Source organism: Etheostoma cragini, chromosome 3 (assembly GCF_013103735.1).
Source record: "Etheostoma cragini isolate CJK2018 chromosome 3, CSU_Ecrag_1.0, whole genome shotgun sequence".
In the NCBI taxonomy this organism is placed as follows: domain Eukaryota; kingdom Metazoa; phylum Chordata; class Actinopteri; order Perciformes; family Percidae; genus Etheostoma; species Etheostoma cragini.
In genome coordinates, this window is record NC_048409.1 from 14,387,784 (window position 1) to 14,403,345 (window position 15,562).

The 15,562-nt window shown below is 37.9% G+C and overlaps 2 protein-coding genes across 4 annotated transcripts; one reads left to right on the plus strand and one right to left on the minus strand.

The window, feature by feature from the left end:
- The first annotated feature begins 2,428 nt into the window (after positions 1-2,428).
- aifm4 (apoptosis inducing factor mitochondria associated 4) lies at positions 2,429-10,185 on the plus strand. The gene is made up of 19 exons (XM_034867327.1): positions 2,429-2,554; positions 3,148-3,226; positions 3,348-3,457; positions 3,573-3,682; positions 4,357-4,401; positions 4,589-4,670; positions 4,825-4,937; positions 5,070-5,156; positions 5,260-5,351; positions 5,512-5,642; positions 5,872-5,987; positions 6,101-6,172; positions 6,487-6,550; positions 6,657-6,733; positions 7,027-7,144; positions 7,310-7,408; positions 8,073-8,148; positions 8,227-8,331; positions 9,019-10,185. The coding sequence occupies exons 2-19, from the start codon at positions 3,150-3,152 to the stop codon at positions 9,047-9,049; spliced, it is 1,605 nt and encodes a 534-aa protein (XP_034723218.1). The 5' UTR covers positions 2,429-2,554; positions 3,148-3,149; the 3' UTR covers positions 9,050-10,185.
- zgc:153372 (uncharacterized protein LOC767695 homolog) lies at positions 9,844-14,207 on the minus strand. 3 transcript variants are annotated; one of them, XM_034867333.1, is made up of 10 exons: positions 14,036-14,207; positions 13,069-13,202; positions 12,287-12,437; positions 12,073-12,209; positions 11,892-11,961; positions 11,733-11,814; positions 11,521-11,652; positions 11,295-11,437; positions 10,939-11,061; positions 9,844-10,700 (listed from the first exon to the last, which is right to left on the minus strand). In XM_034867333.1, exons 1-10 carry the CDS (start codon positions 14,069-14,071, stop codon positions 10,623-10,625), a joined length of 1,086 nt encoding a protein of 361 aa, XP_034723224.1. In that variant the 5' UTR covers positions 14,072-14,207; the 3' UTR covers positions 9,844-10,622. The 3 variants fall into 3 exon arrangements, with proteins under 3 accessions (XP_034723224.1, XP_034723223.1, XP_034723222.1); XM_034867332.1 differs by lacking the exon at positions 14,036-14,207 and having other exon boundaries at positions 11,295-11,441; positions 11,525-11,652; positions 13,069-13,331; XM_034867331.1 differs by lacking the exon at positions 14,036-14,207 and having other exon boundaries at positions 13,069-13,323.
- Between the last annotated feature and the right edge of the window lie 1,355 nt (positions 14,208-15,562).

Below are 15,562 nucleotides of genomic sequence, written 5' to 3' on the forward strand. Positions count from 1 at the left end.
GCGCAAGGGAATATCAGTTAAAGTCATGCTGACCTGATGATGATGATGATGATGATGATGATGATGATTATTCTCACTCTTATTATTATTCTATATAATGTTTTTTATCCGTTTTTACAAATTAACTCTTCCAATAGACTAGCCTGCAGTGCAAAAATCAAGATACATAATATATAATAGAAAAATTAGAATAAAAAATTCACTGTATTATGTAGGATATGGGTGTGGAGAATATGTTGATGTGGGGAGATAAAGATGTGCTTTAATGTTACATATTCACAGATTGAAGATGCATTATCTAGCATACCATACAGTATGTTATAATATGTACAAATTTGACAGTAGGCATATGTAACAAATTAACATACTAAGGATTTATACAAGATGAATGTTGATAACAATCAATGAAAAGTCAACTTTGAAAAGCTACTGAACAGTAGTAGTAGTAGTAGTAGTAGTAGTAGTAGTAGTAGTAGTAGTAGTAGTAGTAGTAGTAGCAGTAGTATCAAAAACTGCTGTATTGAATATCTGGTCGGATTTATAATCTTAATGTTTACTTACTCAGAACAAAATGTTGCCAAATTTTGACTGTATTTTATTTAAGGTGCGGATGGTACCTTATATTTAAACAACATTTAATGTATAAACTCTTTTGTTATATATAGAAGAGTTTTGTATACAACAAAAAAACTGTTTATGTTTACTCAAACTCAGGTGTTTTGTAGGGACAAGACAAATCTGATGGTACCCAGCCCCGAACACACAAATACAGTCCATTAACTGGTTAGACTACTAGTTATTATGTCCTGTTTGAGTATTTCTTAGAAAATTGAAAGAAAATGCATGCCCTGATCATAAGCAGTTTATCAATGGCTATCTTTTGACAAGGCGTTTAGACCCAGAAAAGGCTGAGCTGGCATAAGTGTGGCCGCCATAAATTTGAAAAACCTGAAATAACTGTCAATCAAAGAAAGTCACCAAAAAAAAATCATCAGTCTAATCCTCTTTGTGATTCAATTTCAAAATCAATATTCACGTTAGAAAAAACTTAATTATATGTGCTGATACCCTAAATTATGGTGAAAACAAGAAAGACTGGAGACATTTGTTTTTGGAGACAGAATCCAACTTGATGATGAGAATAATTTTTCTGAATGTTTTTATCAGCGCTTGTTAGCTTTGTGCTCAAATAATATAATGACCACCATTTTTTTATTTCTTCCTGCAGAAACATCATAAAATGCATTATGAAGTTGGCTACGGTCTGACATACAAACTTGCACGTGAAGGCAACATTGCTTCCTCATTTGGTAACAAACAACCGTGGATTCATGGGAATAGTAGTCACATAGTTAGGGAACATATAACGCATGACATAGCATGTGTTTTTGATTTAGCACAAAATCTAAATGACACTTTATGGTTTGATATTGTAACTGGACTTGAAACATAAGAATATTTGACTTTTCACTGTTGATTCTTGGAAGTGGGAAAAAATACATCGCTGTGCTCATTCAAGAGAAAGCAGGCCGTGGACGTGAATGACTGCTGTAGCTTAATATTTAGTGACACAGCGCCACCATCCGGTTAAAAGTCATTTAAACAGCCTGCCCATGAGAGCCCTTCAATTGGACTGTCATTGGTAGCCCATTGTCAGCAAGTAAAAGGGAATGGGTGTTATAGGCTACTATAGGCCTACATGTAGCTGAATAGACTTGCCTGTCTATGTAACATGCACAGTTTTTAGGGCGAATGTTATTGTACTGGGTTACACATTTATCAAACTGCATTTTCGGTCTGCTTTTCAATTAGCCTATTTATTTTTAACATATATAACAAATAGCAAATACAGCCTAACTTGCATCCAAAACAAATACATAACTATACAATTTAAAAAAAGACATAAAGTATATAGGCCTACACATATTTGGACCTACATGTCAAGTACTATCTATGGCCTAATTTGTGTAATTGTAATTTGTAATGCAAAAACAAATTAGTTCTACATCAGTTTAAATAAATATTTCATTCTATAGCCTATCAGGAATTATGTCATAGAATAATTCAAAATGTTTTCATATTGTCAGGATCTCCCATTTATTTATTCTGAGCTTTTTGCTCCATCTTTAGGCCAACTGTCTCTTCCTGTAAACAACAGGCTAATGTTTGAGAACAGAAGGGAAGGAACTCACACAACTGAACAATACCAAAATAAATGCGTTTTTCCTTCTCATCGACACAAAATCAATCTATAAATATTCATAAGTTTCCTCCCATAACTTAGTTATTTTTTTCTCGTCGGTAGGCTAAGATGTAATAGACTATCCACGAGGGTGAGTGTTTGATTCCTGTTTTAACAGTTTTGGGTGTGGTTGGGTACGGTTTGTGGGAGGAGCGTGCGGGTAGCACGTGCTGGTTGTCACTGGCTGTCACGCGGGCAGTTCTCCTGCGCTTGTCCCTAACGACACAGTTTGTCTGTTCCTACGGAAAACACTGCCGAGAATCCAAGGCGGACGCATTATTTCTGACTGACTGTTGTTGTGGAAGAAAACAGGTAAGCAGCACAGCTACATGGAGGTCTCACGTTTCAGTAATTAATGCAGCCTAGCTATACAGTACATGTAGCCTATTAGCTACATGAAAAGAGAGTATTGTGCTAAAGGTGAATAAATGGGAGTTTTTTTGAAAGCCGGTTTTGCTATGTTGGCTTTTACGCCTTTAGCGTTAGAGCACTATGTATTCTGTTAGCTTCACAGCAATATCCACTTCAGGCGTGGACAAATACAGAGCGAAATGTATTTGCTTTTTATTTGCATATTTGTTGTTTATCTTACATGATCATATTTGTCTTTATTGTATGTTTTGTCTTTTGTCCCTAAAGGAGTAGATGATCGACCTTACCATATAGCCCACAGCCATGAGCATTTAAGAATTTAACATGCACAGTGAAAACACAGCAAACAGACTTAACCAAAGTTTACAATTGTTGTACAAATGTCAGTTTATAGTAGGCCTAGCCTACCATCACATAATGTTAATAAAGAAAAATAAAGAACTTTTGCAGAACCTGTTCATGGTCTACCAAAATCCAGTAATAATATGAGCCCGACTGCCTACTAACAGCCATGTTTTTGTAATGTCTTGCAGTAATGCATCAGGACCAAGATGAGTATCAGGAGCAGGTGACTGGGATGGTATGTCAGGAGGCTGACCTGAAAGATGGACAGTAGGTCAAAGACTTTTGGTATAGCCACTGCTATCAGTGAAGATCTTCCAAACTGGCATGAACTCTTACATTTTTTGCCTCACAATTTCTATTCCCCCCCCTCCATTTTTTGTTTACAAAGGATGAAGGAAGTGACCGTGGGGGGTGAGAAGGTGTTGCTGGTCCGTACTCAGGGTCAGTACAGTGCTGTTGGAAGCCAGTGCTCTCACTACAATGCTCCTCTCGTCAAAGGTAAACCTTCAATCTCAATATACCCATACTTATCTCTATATACAAATATTAGCTTTATAATATGTGTTGCATTGAATCTGAGAAGTGTTTTATTGCATGTTCTCTAATAATCCAGGAGCACTTGTTGGTGACAGGGTGAGATGTCCCTTTCATGGGGCATGTTTTAATGTCAGAACTGGAGATATCGAAGAGTACCCAGGTCTGGACTGCCTGCCTAGTTATAAGGTAAAACCTGTCAGTAGAGAGCAATTTACTGCTCTTTTAATATGAATGAAATTAACAAGAGTTTTAAATTTAGTCACATTTGAGATGGTCTACTTATACATTATTTCCATGTAATGGGTGCAAAAAGAGTTTGTCCAAACTCTGGATTTGAACTTGAAAGCGGTCATTTTAAACAAAAACATACATTCATTTAATAGATGAGAAATTTGATTGAAGGTCTTGATGGAAGGTAGCTCACAACCATTTTTTTTTTTTTTTTTTTTTAACAGGAATAATTTTTCAGCTGTTAACTTAACACACATTTATGCCTTCTGCTATAAGGTATGCAGTTTAAGACTTTCCCAGAAGTTACTATTGTTCAGAGTACTTCCTCACTCTTTCGAAACAATTCCTTATTTTTTTTTCTAAAATGGGTCCTGCTGTCACATTTCATCTGCTAAAGATTTTTGTCTAGAAACACTGATTTTGGCCTTGTAGACAACTGACCCCCACTGTGTTTTGATCAGTAATTATACAATTTATAATACATTTTTTATAATTTATACTGTTTATTGATCCACAGTGAGGAAATTACAATTTACACTTGCACTCCAATCTGAACAGACTTTTGGAAGACTAAAACATTCTGTAACTAGACTTCTTTTTCATTCCTTTCATTTTTTTAAATTTCACAGGTAAAAGTTGAGGATGGCAAGGTGTATGTTTCCATCAACAAAAACGTAAGTGATGGCCAGATAAATAACATTTTGAAGAATTATTTTGGGTTTGCTGGGGATTTTGTTTTTGTTAGTTTTCTTGCCTGTGCTGAATTGTACATGTACACTTATTAAACATATTTAATAGATAAGTGATCACAATGTTTCCTTTAAAATTTTAAACTGTCCCTTGTTTTTTTGTGTCTCTTAGTCTCTTAAGTTGAAGAAGCGGGTGAAGGAGATGTGCAGCATGGTGCCAGACATTAAACACACCATCCTTCTGATTGGAGGAGGTAAGGGGGGGTCTCAAAAATCCCTCCAAGTAGGATTTAAAAAAGAGACCAGTGCTGAAGTACATTTAGTGGTCTAGTGTGCCTGATATAATCTCCATCACTGAGTGTACCCTTTTGAAAAATTACACACTGCATATACATTTTATGATTTCAGGCCCTGCCTCCCTGGTTTGTGCTGAAACACTGAGGCAGAACTGCTACCAAGGTCGAATCATTATGGTAACCAGAGACAACCTTCATCCATTTGACAAAACCAAACTGAGTAAGGTGAGAACTGAATCAGTGTGGAGAGGTAACCTCTTTTCATCCTTCCTTATTTGTCTTTTTGAGTAAGTCGATTCCTCTGTAAGTGTTTGTGTTTGGATGTATGTTTTTAGCAAATGGCATTGCCTCTTTCAGGCGATGAATGTGGACAGCAGCAGCATCCTCCTCCGACCAAGTGACTTCTATCATCAGTATGGGATTGAGGTGTGGACACAGAAGGAGGTGAGAAACAAGAAGGACACTTGATTTGTGATGTATTCTCGCTGCCTCGAGGAAAACCTGATCCTCTCTTCGGTCTTGTTAAGAAAAGGGTTTTGTGTTGCAGGTGGTGTCGGTGAACCCGGCTGATAAGGCGGTGAGGTTGGGTGACGGCACTTTGCAGCATTATGACCAGCTTCTGATCTCAACTGGTTGTAGGTTAGAGTCATCATTCTATTCCTCAAGTCGTCTACAAACAGAAGCACATATTTAGATTGTTTTGTCACACGCTGGTTTCATAAGACTTAGCCTACTGAACACATAATAGACAACGGAAACATTGCTCTGACAACGGCAAAATGCTTTGTTTGGTTCACAGAGCGCGGCCGCTCGACTGTCCCGGTTGGGACCTGAAGGGAGTGAAGTTGCTGCAGAGATATGAAGACGCCATAGACATCCACAACTCCTGTCTGGGCCAGAAAGCTGTTGTGATTGGAGCCTCTTTTATAGGTTACCAGATTCAGTTTCTCAACATAGCAGGACTTGCATCTTTGCTTTTGTATTTAATTATTATGTTGACGTGATGCTTCATTTTGAGAGTGACATCACCTTGTTTGTAGCCACCTCTCTCAAAACTAAATCTGCTATGTAAATGTTTGTGCAAGACAAAGCCTTTGACAACACATGTAGTCACACCAATATTGCAGACTGCAGCTGAAGTGTTTTTCATACACAATAGGTATGGAGGTGGCATCCTACTTATCAGGCAAAGCTGCCAGTGTGGCCGTGGTTGGCGCTTCCAAATACCCGTATGAGCGATCTCTGGGGCCGGAGATCGGCAAAACGTGTATGAATGTAAGAAATAATATTGATGGTAATCTGTCGCTGTAATCGCTAAATGTGATTATGTGTTTTTATTATCTTTTATCAAATTGAACACACTTTAAAACACAGCTTCTTCTTTTAAGATGTTGGAGGAAGAAAATGTAAAGTTCTACATGAATGATGGAGTCACTGAGATCCAAGGGGAGAATGGCAAGGTAACTCTACTTTTAATGTCAAGGTAGGAAAAGCACAGGTGTTACGAATAACCTTAACAATGGCTCTGTTCTCTTTAGTCCCTGTAAGCTATGGCAGTGTGACAGTCAGCATGAACAACACCAGGACCCTTACACATAACCATCTACTGGACATGGAATCCAGCCACCATTAATTCTGAATGCCTACAACTGTGTTTTTCCTAATTTGACATGCTAAAATGTTAGTGAGAAAAGCTTGTTGTAACTGAAACAACAGAGCAGTGTATATTTTAGTGTAGATCTGTAAATTAGTGGAGTTTTTTTTGTTCTTCAAGGTGAAGTTGGTGGTTCTGAAGAGTGGTATAGTGCTTGAAGCTGATGTGGTAATTGCTGGAATTGGTAATTTTAGTATTTTACTTCAAACTTTTGGAATATACATTATTTAATTATTAAATTCAAGTTTGCAGTTCTGCAAAAATCAAACACAACAATTTCTGTTTTTCAGGTGTAATTCCCAATTCAGACTTCTTGGCAGGAAGCAAGTTGGAAGTGGATTCAAGGAAAGCAGTGATTGTTGACAAGGTAACTAACGCACAAGATAACATATCCAAACTTTAATTACTGACATAACTAATGAATCATAAACGTGACTTTACAACTTACGATTTATGACTAGCCTGACACGGTTACTGTTACAGTTCAGTACAGTTCTGTACAGCCAAACAATATTGTACACTACCTTAATACTTAACCTTAATCTCAGCGCCAATTGTGTACAGGGGACTGAAATGAATAGCTGTGTAAACATCCTGTACATACATGTCTTTGTGAGCCTAATGATAAGGCTCCTGCTGAAAACTCCTTTATGTTAACAGTTCATGAGGACCAATATACCAGATATTTTTAGTGCTGGAGATGTTACCTCTTTCCCTCTGACCATTCGTGGAGACCAAAGGGTTAACGTGGGCCACTGGCAAATGTCACAAGCTCAAGGTAAGAGACTGATGGACTCAAAGGACCACAGCTTCATATTGTGTTGCATGTAGCCGTTAAGGCTGAGTTGTGTTTAGATATTTCTGCATCAAGCATCTTTTTAATCCAAAATAATTTGATACCTGGGTTTAACCTTATCATGCATGGATGGTTTTTAACCCTCAGGAAGAGTAGCTGCCCTGAACATGCTGAAGACACCCACCAAATGTGATTCTGTTCCTTTCTTCTGGACTGTTTTACTTGGAAAGAGCATCCGATACACAGGTAGAGTAGACCTATTTATTGAGGTAAGTGTCACTCTTGCATCAGAATATTTTAACCCACATAAACCAACTATACTAACCGTGCGTTCATGGGCATCGGAAAACAACATTTTGAATTTTTCAGAGAAAAAGTCATCATTCACGTTACTTCCTGTGGGAATCAGAGGTGGGACGCGCTGTTGACAACTTACGTTTCATGTAGGTGACTTTGGTTCACTGAAAATAATTTATTTCAATGAGAATAAACTGTTAATTATGGACAAACGCCTCTGCCAAAAAACATACACAGACATAACATGTTTGAAATTATTTATAAATAGGCTTATGTATAAAAAAAAAACGTATGTCCTTTCCCTTTTGTCGTCCTGCAGATAACACAAACACCTGTATGCTGTATGCTTGCATAAGAATACAGCAGCAAATGATTGTTATTGTGGCCTCCATTTTTCGCACAACTTATGCAATAGGCTACACCCATCAGTTGGTGGCAGTCATGCAACAAGTTGTTATGCCAAACGCCGATATAACAGTAGAAGAACACGCATTCCGACCACCTGAATGCTGGCAGTCGGATAAACAACGTAATTACCGGGGCGGTCCCTAATATCCCGGGGTGGCATGAACGCACCATTATTCTCATTTCCCCTTTCATTCACTCATTCTAGGCTATGGAGAAGGATTCACAGAAATCATATTCAAAGGCAAAGTGGAAGAAAGGAAGTTCCTGGCGTTTTACATAAAGTGAGCAGCTGGAGAATAACTCTTGATTCAGCTGTATATTGTGCTTTGTGCTGAATTCTTTCATTTCTCCTTTAATAGAGATGAGGTGGTGGTAGCTGCGGCCAGCCTGATGTTTGACCCTGCTGTGGCTCGTCTTGCAGAGCTGATGGCTGCTGGCCAGATCTTAACAAAGGCACAAGCTCAGTGAGTGGCATCCTGCTTTTATAAAAACTTCACTTTGTGTTTATATACCTTATGCAGATTAAATATGGTACATTAAATCATAATGAATTCTGCAGCTGTGTTATGTCATTAGGGAGTAAATGTCATTCATATTGTGGATTTTGGCCACTCGTGTGCAGCGGAAACAAGTTTTGACCACATCAACCTTTTAAGTTGATATGCTGTACCTGTAAGCAAATGTTGTACTGTATATTTACACTTCCGCGTGTTTATGTCCAGCTGATGAATTAAAATCCAAAATTCATGTTCCTTTTAGCTCTGTTTTGCTATCCTCCAAATATCTGCCTCTTTACCTAAATGCTGCAGATGTTCACCAGCTCGTCACTTTGTCTGCCTGCCATTTTGTGTGTGACCTGTAGCGTACAGTGCTTTTTCAGAACTTTCCAAATTTTTATTGAACATTATTGATTATAGCAGCTAAATATTACCAGTATGCTGTAACTCAGTTGGTATAGACATGACAGAGACTTGTGGGATATTTAAACTTGGACTACATTAAAGTCATGTAAACACTACACAGGGCTATAATTCATTGGGCTGCCTGCTTTATGTTGTATGCAAGCACTATATCCCAAATCACAGGGTGACTCATAACCTTGATACTACTCTTTTCTGAATATTTGTTTTCTTCCTTCCTCATCTGTTAAGGGCTGATGACCTGAGCTGGCTGCAGATGTAACCAGATGTGTGCTGTATCCAGGAGTTAACACCTCTTAGTGATGAAGGATGTTGTCTTTTTCTTTATTGTTCCTCCCTCTTCCAAGAAGTGCCAAATGTAATTGCTCCATTTACTGCCTCAGGGCGTCTGAAAACCAATCAGACCTCTCCTCTTATGCAGAGCACTGTTACCATGGCAGCAACTTTAAAGCTTTATGCACTTAGTGCAATGTGAATAATCTGAGCTCTGTGTAAGGAGCACAACAGTCTGGATGAGACAGCAGTTTGGCCTGTATTCATTCCAAGTTTTAACTACAGCTGTACTAAAAGCGGGTTGTCCTGATCCTAATAGTCAGTCTCTGGTTAATATAAGCTACACAATATAAATATATCCTAACATTTTTGTGAACTTGAAATAAACATTCATTTACTAGTGTTTTGTAGTAGTCATTGTAAAATAACAATAGGAATTGTATCCACTTAAAACATTCAGAAAATACACACCACTCCACTTGTCTTAGTTAAAAAATATTTCTGAGTAACTTAAATCTAAAATACAAAATTCAGTTTAAATACTGTACTCACAGATATGGTGAAGCACAAGTTTATAAACAGAGTCATTTGAATTTTTTTAAACTTTTATTGTTAATACCAGTTTAATTTTTAATGCAATGCTTAAATCGATCATACATGTTTACAGCAGACATTTATATTGTTTAGTCTTTGTCATACAACTTGAAATTTAAATCCACATGAAGAGAATATGAAAGCACGTTGTGTAATCTGACCTTTTACATACTTAAAATTAGGAGCTGGATGCTTTGTGGTCCATAACTAAAGCTCAGGGATTTAACGGCTCTGTTCGTGAGTTTCAACACCACTGAATGTCTACATCATCCTCACGGATGTGTTTTCTGTCAGGATACTTTTCCTGAAACGTTTTTTTACATTGACTACAATTTATACAATGGTGTAATCTTCAGATGCAGTTGGAAAATGTCTTATCGTCAAACACTTTAGAGAGTGGTCATGTTTTTGAATTTTTATTTCAGCTTTTGTTATCCATTGCTGTTTTGAGTCTGTGACCCCGTTTCTGTCAAACTGGCCTTGTTGTGCTCTTGTGAGTTTAACATTTTATAAACCACCCATTACCTGCAAGCAGGGCAGTCCACTCTCTGCTTTGCATACTTGCATCAATCAGCAAATCCTTATAATTATACCCTTCAGTACAAGTTCCTCGGATAGCACACTAATATCAGACAACAGTCAATCATTAACCCTCGCAAGAGGCTTTTACCATCGCTTTTACACAGAACCTTTGTCTTGTCCATTTACTTGGTTATTACTGAACATAGAAAGTTACAACAATTACATAACATGTTATTTTACTATCTAGACACTTACAATCATATTATTGTGAAAGCATCATCTTGTCAACAACTGTGAACAAAGAAGTATATGACAACTAGCACATAAAATGATTAGTGTTTAATGTTTTGGACTTGAACTAATTGAACTCTGAAAACGTGTTACAATCTCTTTGCAGCGGTTCTACTTAGTGTTCAGGAAGGATTCCTCAGGATTCAACTTCATCTTTATTTGCTCGTTTTGGAGCTTTGTCTCACTGAGCATCCCAGTTTGTCAGCCAGCAGAAAAGGGTTGAGGTGGCAGTACTGAGGAACAAATTATGAAAGTTCACGGTTACTTTCCGATGAGACTGAAACAAATCTCTTTTTTTTTTTCTACTATCAGAGGTCTCACAGAGCAGTTGCTACAAAGAGTTATTCTTTCTTTAAAAACATAAGGCAACCTTTGTTTAATTTGATTCTTGAATGCAAAACGTGGGCCCACTTTACGTTCTGTCTGAAGGCAGTCAGTAGTTAACCCTTAGTAAACCCAGAAGATTACTACCTGTGGTGTTGATTCTGAGCTGGACCATGGTTTATCCAATATCTGGATTTTGAAATCCGGAGAGAAACGGGATCTCTGGAGGATTGCTGCCATCTCTCCATTTACCCCCACTGCCACATCTTTCTGCATAACACAAAAGAAGAAGAATTGACCTAATCTTTCTAACTACATTTATGTTTAGATTATTTTTTAGATGTGAATTTGCAGGATTATTTTTCTCTGAAATTAAAACATATAACATACAGTATGTAGACCAACATTTTCTATTATTGGAACAATAAGCCACAGGTTAGTAGAAACATTGATAAAAGTAATTCAGTATTTGTCTGGGTGCTCTTGTTGGACTTTAGTCATACCTTGAAGCAGTGGGAGGAATCAAAGTCCAGCTGATCTTGGAAATCTGACACAGTTCCTTTATATGTCACTAACGCCTCAGACATGACTTGATTTTGGGACAATTTAAAGAGCCGATAAGTGCCCGAAGCAAAGCTGACGTCACCTGCAAAATGAAGAACTGGCTCAATTGGAAAGTGAATGTTATCTTTGCAGGTCATCGAAAGTCAATGTTGCCTCTTTTGTTACCTGCTTTTGCTTTAAGCTCACTGTTGTAGATTTCAATCTGGCTGGCTGAAACGAGGTGTGGAGTGCTGAAACCTACGCCGTGTGCCAATGAAATGAGATCCTGCCAAAACAGAGAGCCGCCCATTCCTTCACCTAGGTCAGAAATCATCAGAAAAAGGTCACGGTCCAAGCAGTGCAGTGCAGGGATTTTAGATAAGGCAATGTTAATTTACCCCACAGGACTGTATCTTCCTTCATGTGATCTGGAACGACTTTGCTGGCCACCATGTCACTGAAAAACAGTTCACCTCCCTCCTGTGTAGAATGAATGATGAGAACCATTAACAGTGTGTTACACATTAATGTGGTTGGTAGAAATTTGTCGGACTAACCTTTAAGACGTTGTAAGCTTGCTGTAGAACGGCCCTTTTATCAGGACACAAACAGATTACACAGTTGGATCTGGACGGATAAGGGAAAACTGTTTTGTTTATCTACTATTCAAAGTTGTCCTATTGTAACAGACCATAGTGTCCAATGACAGATCATGTAGAATTCATGCTTTCAACCTACAGCACAACATCCACTGAGTCACTCTGTATGCCAGCTTCACTGAGCTTCTCCATGTACCCCTGGATAAATGTGACGTTGGGCTTCTCATAGCCAAACTTCTTTTGATGATACTCGATGTACTGACGAGACGCTGTGATCTGTGAGAAATGCTAGTTAAATCAGTAGAAAGCACAGAAATCAAGCATCAAACGTGTGAACATGCATGCGTAATTACCAGTTCCTCGGTCATATCGATCCCTGTGACATGTCCGCTCTGTCCAACAAGTTTACTGAAGGCATAACAGTCTCTGCCAGAGCCGCTGCCGAGGTCCAGGACTCTGCAGCCCTCAAGCTTCGCTGGAAAGGGAAGGCCGCAGCCGAAGAATCTGGAGAAAAGTATTGGTTAGGACAACGGTCCGTAACCACAAAGTCACTGAGCTATGATGGGAATCATATGTTATAAATGTAGTTCTGGGCATTAACAGATGAGAAAAAAACAAGAAAGACCAGATAGGAACCTAGTTCCTCTGCTGGATGTCATTTTCAATCACTAAATTTAAGTTAATCAGTTAAATATTAAAGAAATGTCTTAAATTTAGCACCTTTGACAATACATGATATTTACAGAGGCTTTTTTAAGCAGCATTCTTTCTGATGTGTTTTTACGGAATAACTGTTCAATAAGTTATTTGTCTGCCAAACTGTGGCATGTTTATGAATGGATTTTTGCCTGACCTGTTGATGGTTGCAGTGAATGAGTTTGATTAAGTGCCCTGTCTGTGTTTCTCCTGCTCTTGTTGTGGCCGAGTTATAAAGAAGCACTGCTACAAAACGATCCATTCCTGCCATTCCTACAAGTAAGACAGTCACTTAGCACCTCTCGTACCAATGAGACCACCTGATGGCTTGTGTGAGAAAGTTGTGTGTGGAAATGATGCAAAAAAAGCTTCTTCTTTTTTTATTTCTGCAAATGCATATGTTGCACAAGTAGAGGTGAGACAATATTGCACACCGTACCTTTTGGTTACCTCCGGGTGAACCTGGCTCAGTGCGTCTGTGACACTCCTTGGCACCGGGCGGCAAGACAAACTGCAGGAGGCAGCACTTGTTTGCAAATCCTTAGAGGACTCCAGTCGAGTGCCATAGTACTTCTGCACACATAATAGTTTACATGTAGGATAAGATAAAGCTTTCATTGATCCCCGAATGTGATATTTAGGTGTTGCAGCAGCACAAAAATTGTAAATATGTCAGGATAAATAGAGAAGTACGAAAAGCATAAGAATAAATCTAATAAGGAGAAATATACTGTACATAAAACTAGTATACAAGCAGAAGTAAAGAAAAAAAAGAAACTATACAAGAGCAATAACACATGCTTTGATATTTCTTCACAGGTCTAACATATGGAAACTTGTGTTGTGAAGACATCATACTCTGTTAAGATTATAATTTTTTGACAGAGATTACTTAATCAAATAACATAAGGACCATTCATGATAAACAAATGAGAAAAAGGTAATTTCAGGACAATATTCAGTGGGGTATCATACGACTGAGCGACTATTATGCAATGTCAGAAGTATTGAAGAGAAACTAAACGGAATGTTGTGAACACTGTTTCCAATCTCTGAAAATTCGGAACAAAGCCTCTTTCGTCTGTTTTATTAAATATGATAAATTGTAACACTGTTTTCCTTCTTGAATATGTATCTGTGTGAACCAACCTTAAACCTCTCCTCTGGAGTATCTATCTACTCTCAGTTAAAATGAATCGATTGTTATAAAATGTAAAGTAGGCTATGTCATTGTGTGTGTTACCTTTAGAACATTATGTGTGAACTGAACTGCTTCGTGTCACTTTGTTCTCCGAGCTCGCCACTGCTTTCAGAACCAATAACTCAGACAGGTCAAGCCAGTGGATGACATCATAAAAGAAAAGTGATCGGATTGTTTATAACACGGATTCCGAAATAAACCTTACCTGCACATTTGCCCGCACTTCGTCGCCAGTCGCCATTGCATGCAAAAGTACAAAAAGTGGCTCCAGACTATGGAACAAACAGTAAATGTCAATGGTGGGTCAGACCTTCCGTTCTCACAGAGCCGTTTAGTAACAATAATATACATCCTTGCTCTTTTATGATCAGTGCACTCTACTCTTCCGGATAACTTAATTTTTCACAATAAAAGCGTACATGAACATTTTTACTATGGAATAATCACATAAACAAACACCATAGGCTACATCAACTTACAATAAAAGTAATTTTGGAAACAAAAGCAAATACTTAGCAACAGAGTGTAAGTAACTATTTATTGTATCCATCATTTTGATCATTGTTTCCAGAAGCACTTAATATAAATTGCTTGCAATTTTTGGTGGGTGGCTACATATTTATAGCTTCATGGTTGAATGGACTTTAATCCAAAATCGCTTTTGAATTAAAGCGTCAGCTAATTAAATTTAATGTAATGTAATGTAAAAGGCTAAAACCACATACATTATTACTTTTCAAATACATTTAACACTGAACAGTTTTTGTAACGCTTCGGGTCTTGAACAGCACACTAAAATGTAAGCCAACGCAACACAGCTGCAGCCTTAATTTTGTCTTCAGGGCATGTGTTCGATACATAGACCGTTAATATAAATTAATATATATACGGTCTATGGTTCGATACAGACAGCTGGGATTTAGACTTTTCGGCAAAAGCTAAAAATCCTATTGTGTCGAAATAGCCCATGAATCTGCAGAGTTATAAAGTTACTGGAGCAGATAAAAAAGCGATGATCTAAGGGTGATCTGAGTATTTGATAACATTAAAAGCTTGGAATCTGAAAAGTTTCTTTTAAAGACTTCGCAAGATTACAGCAGGGATATTTTTTCTAATGTTGTATACATCTGAATACAGTAAGTGGGCATTATGTATTCATACATAATGACCACTTACTGTATTCAGATGAAAAACTGCAAGAGAAAGGTAAGTTGACTTTCACCCAATGCAGCACATTCCTGGTGTGATTTAACCTCTGAACATGATACAACACATTAGGCCTGAAACATAAAATATAAAAAAATAGAAAATACAAGAATTGTAATATTATAATTATAATATTTTCCGGTGCTCTGGCTTATTGTCACACAAAATCTTTTAATATGGTTGCAAGCTGGCGAACAACATCCTCAATCTCTATTATCCCCAGCATCCTGCTGATCACAAGCATCCCAGTAAAACACACATGCGGGTAGATGCTGTTTTCTCAAACAGGGTGAAACACTCCAAAAGTAATCTTGCACTGCAAGACCTATCAGCATGGACTACACCAATAATTATCGACACAAGAAATCAAACATGTTGGTTATGTGTGTTCGGCCCACCGTCTCCAAGGAAAACGGTAGAAAGCCTGTAGGCGGCACTCCAAAGCTGCAGGGGCAGTAGAGCACCGGAAACCTGATCATCCGGGTACTTGAAAAATTGCGCTTGTCCTACGTTTGCGTATTTTTTT